Source organism: Trypanosoma equiperdum, assembly GCF_001457755.1.
Source record: "Trypanosoma equiperdum strain OVI genome assembly, contig: ctg_1140, whole genome shotgun sequence".
NCBI lineage: Eukaryota > Euglenozoa > Kinetoplastea > Trypanosomatida > Trypanosomatidae > Trypanosoma > Trypanosoma equiperdum.
Window position 1 is genome coordinate 6,702 of NW_027123106.1, and position 2,894 is coordinate 9,595.

A 2,894-nucleotide genomic window follows, 5' to 3' on the forward strand; every position below is an offset into this window, starting at 1 on the left:
ACTTTTGTAGATGTACTGCGTATACGTGTTTCGTTGGATTTGTTATTTGTTTCCGCTGAGTTATTTTTTGTGCTGTTTTCATTGTCTTTATCCGATATGCCTTGATGATTGTTTTCTTTGATTTCGTGTGAATATTCGTCTTTTTTTTTCTCTTCTATTTTTTTTTGTATTTTTTCTTTATTTGCATCTTCGTAAATTTCTTCTTTTTGTGTTTTATTTGTGTTTCGTAGTATGTTGAACATGGCGTTTACCTCGTTTTCCATTATCTTATCCCTCTCGTGCTCCTCCCTGCATATTATTCTTTGCTTGTAGTTTTTCCTTTGTTCATGTGTGTTTATGATCCCCTCTCGTTCTGTTGTCTTTATTTTTTCTGGCTCTTCATCGTCTGCCTTTATGTGTCGTTTAGTTGGTGATTGCGTTGAAGCCATGTCCTGTGTTTCGTTGAGCGTCGTTGGTGTGGAGTGTGACACTTTGTCGTTTTTCCATAAAATATTTATGAGTTCGTATATTTCTTGATCCATCGCCTCATCCAAGTCGGAGTCCCAAGAGTTCCATAGAAGGAGACTCTCATTGGTGTTAGATTTTCTAACTGGATATTTTTCAGTTGGATGTCCTTTCTCATCTATTTCCTCTTTCTTTATTCGTGCAGCGTTTAACATTTTTAGTGCCAATCTCATCCTTGTTTGTAATTTATGGATTGCAATGGCGTGTTCAAGATACATTCGTTGACGTTGTGCTGACTCTTGTATACGCAGCTTTTCAGTTTGTAGCGGATACGCGTAACTAATCCATTCACCTGGGTTTATTTCCACCGCTGGTTCCTCCTCGTCGCTACACTCGCCGCCATCAACCTTCCTCGTGAGGTTGCGCCTATCGACGCTTTCCTTGCTAACTATCAAGTTGCGTCTCTCCTCCTCCTTCTCGATTACAGCATGTACATTTTGTAGTGCTAACCACATCTTTTCTTCTGCATCTAACCGCTGCTGATAAGCTTTAACCTGAAGCACTCTATGTGTCATCATTTTTTGAATTAGAGCGGAATACGCTTCCATTTCTTCTATGTGGAGTTCATGCCGTGCAATGTCCTCATCGTGCTGAACCCTCCAACATGGGGGGTCAGTTGATACCTCACGCCGGCTCCTCTCTACACTACCCTTCAGGTCATCTGTGACGATGTGAGCAATTATATCAGCAGCCGGAGAAAGCGCAGGACTCTTAGAATGGCCTCGCCCCCTGGGCACAGACACTGTGTCGTCGCTGAACAGAATAGAACCGAAGCGACCGATAGAGGTTGTTGCACTCATTGGGTGAGCACGTGCTGCTTTGAACCCCTGTCCAACCTGCCCACCATAAGAACGATGGAAGGCGGAGTTAAGCCTAATGGGAGAAGGAGGGTTCTTTTCATAATACCGCGATGCAGACCGCGTGTCAACATCTTCCCACATCCCCACAGTACTGGTGCGAGAGACGCGATCTTGTGGAGCGGAAGGGGGTGGGGATGACGTGAAGCTGGCTACGGTTTTGCTCTCCAAACTATCCCTTCTAGTTGCCGCACGCTTGAGGAGCCCTGCAGCCCGCGCTAAACCTCCACGGCGTCTCGATGGCGCATCCGTATTTCGCGATCTCATCAGAAGATGCGCTGGCAACTAACGAAATGCGGTAGTTGTGGAAACACACCCACGTACTTGGTAACCGTGATAGGCGTTCAGTCTTGTGCAGATGAGTGACTAATATATATATATTAGACAGGAAACTTGAAGGTAGATGTGCTCCTGGCACCTTCACACTGAGGGCAACTCAAATGACTAAATTCTTCTTTGTCACCGCTGCTGCTTCCTGTGAATACCTGGTGTCTTAAGGCAACCAGCGTTGCACGTAAGTGAAACTTCTTCCAATTGCTTTCCGTGTCTCTTTACAGCGATATTGCGTCGCTCGTTATAATACCTAAAGTCACCTCTGCACCACGGAATAACACTCACCAACGCATAAGACGTTGATAAGGGAGGGGGAAAGCCTGGCACTTGTCGCACTTTCACGCCGCAGCGTATTGACCTGTGTCCACAACAGGTGGGTTCGGCTCCTATTAAGCGCTCAAAGAAGAACTTCCAGGTAAACGAACGCGTCTACAAAAGTGCGCACGAAGACGGTGATACTGTCACGAAAAAAACAGAAAGAGAGAAGATTCACACCTCCACTCCACCAAAAATGAGTGGAGAATTCAAACTCCCTTTTACTTAATGCCCTTTTGGTGTGTTTTATACCACCACAGAAGCAGCACCAGTCACAGGTTCGTGCGAATTTGCCCGGCCCCAACTGCCTTCCGTCGTGCACACACTACCAGGGGGTTAGACAAACTCCGTCAACCTAAAAACAAAAACAAAACAAGTGCCAATAAATGTGTATATATGTATAACTAATAACACAATCACACTTAACCTCCCCCTCCCTGGTATCGGCCAAATTTTCTTATTTCTCTTTTTTCTTACCTACCTGGAATGTGGGTTAAGAGTTTTTATTACAAAATATTCTTTCTTTTATTTATCCCTGTTTGTTGTCAGGTTTTTAATCCGCTGTACCCCGTTATCAGCCCACCTGTCGTCCTTTCCTAAATCCCTTTCCTCACTTAATTCAGAGAAACAGCTGCACGGAAAGTGCTTTGAATAAAATGATCCAGTAAATACGTCCCACCAATAAGCCTTTGTTGAGATACAGCACCTAATGTACATTTAAAAAAAAACAGAAAAGAAAGGCGAGGAAAAAAGAAAACGAACATCCAAACCAAATTCAATATCAACAAGCAGACATAACACGGAATAAGATGTCAAAACAGCAGGGACTCCCCCCCTCATACCAACCAAAAAAAATGGAGTGCTTTCACAAGCAATAAAAAAAAA

The 2,894-nt window shown here is 44.0% G+C and overlaps 1 protein-coding gene across 1 annotated transcript in view; it reads right to left on the minus strand.

The window, feature by feature from the left end:
* TEOVI_000622800 (Protein of unknown function (DUF1663), putative) overlaps positions 1 to 1,628 on the minus strand; it is a gene marked incomplete at both ends in the record, with an annotated part of 1,653 nt that extends 25 nt beyond the window's left edge. Inside the window, one exon of the mRNA XM_067220377.1 lies at positions 1 to 1,628. Coding sequence (XP_067076478.1) covers positions 1 to 1,628 — 1,628 coding nt within the window.
* Between the last annotated feature and the right edge of the window lie 1,266 nt (positions 1,629 to 2,894).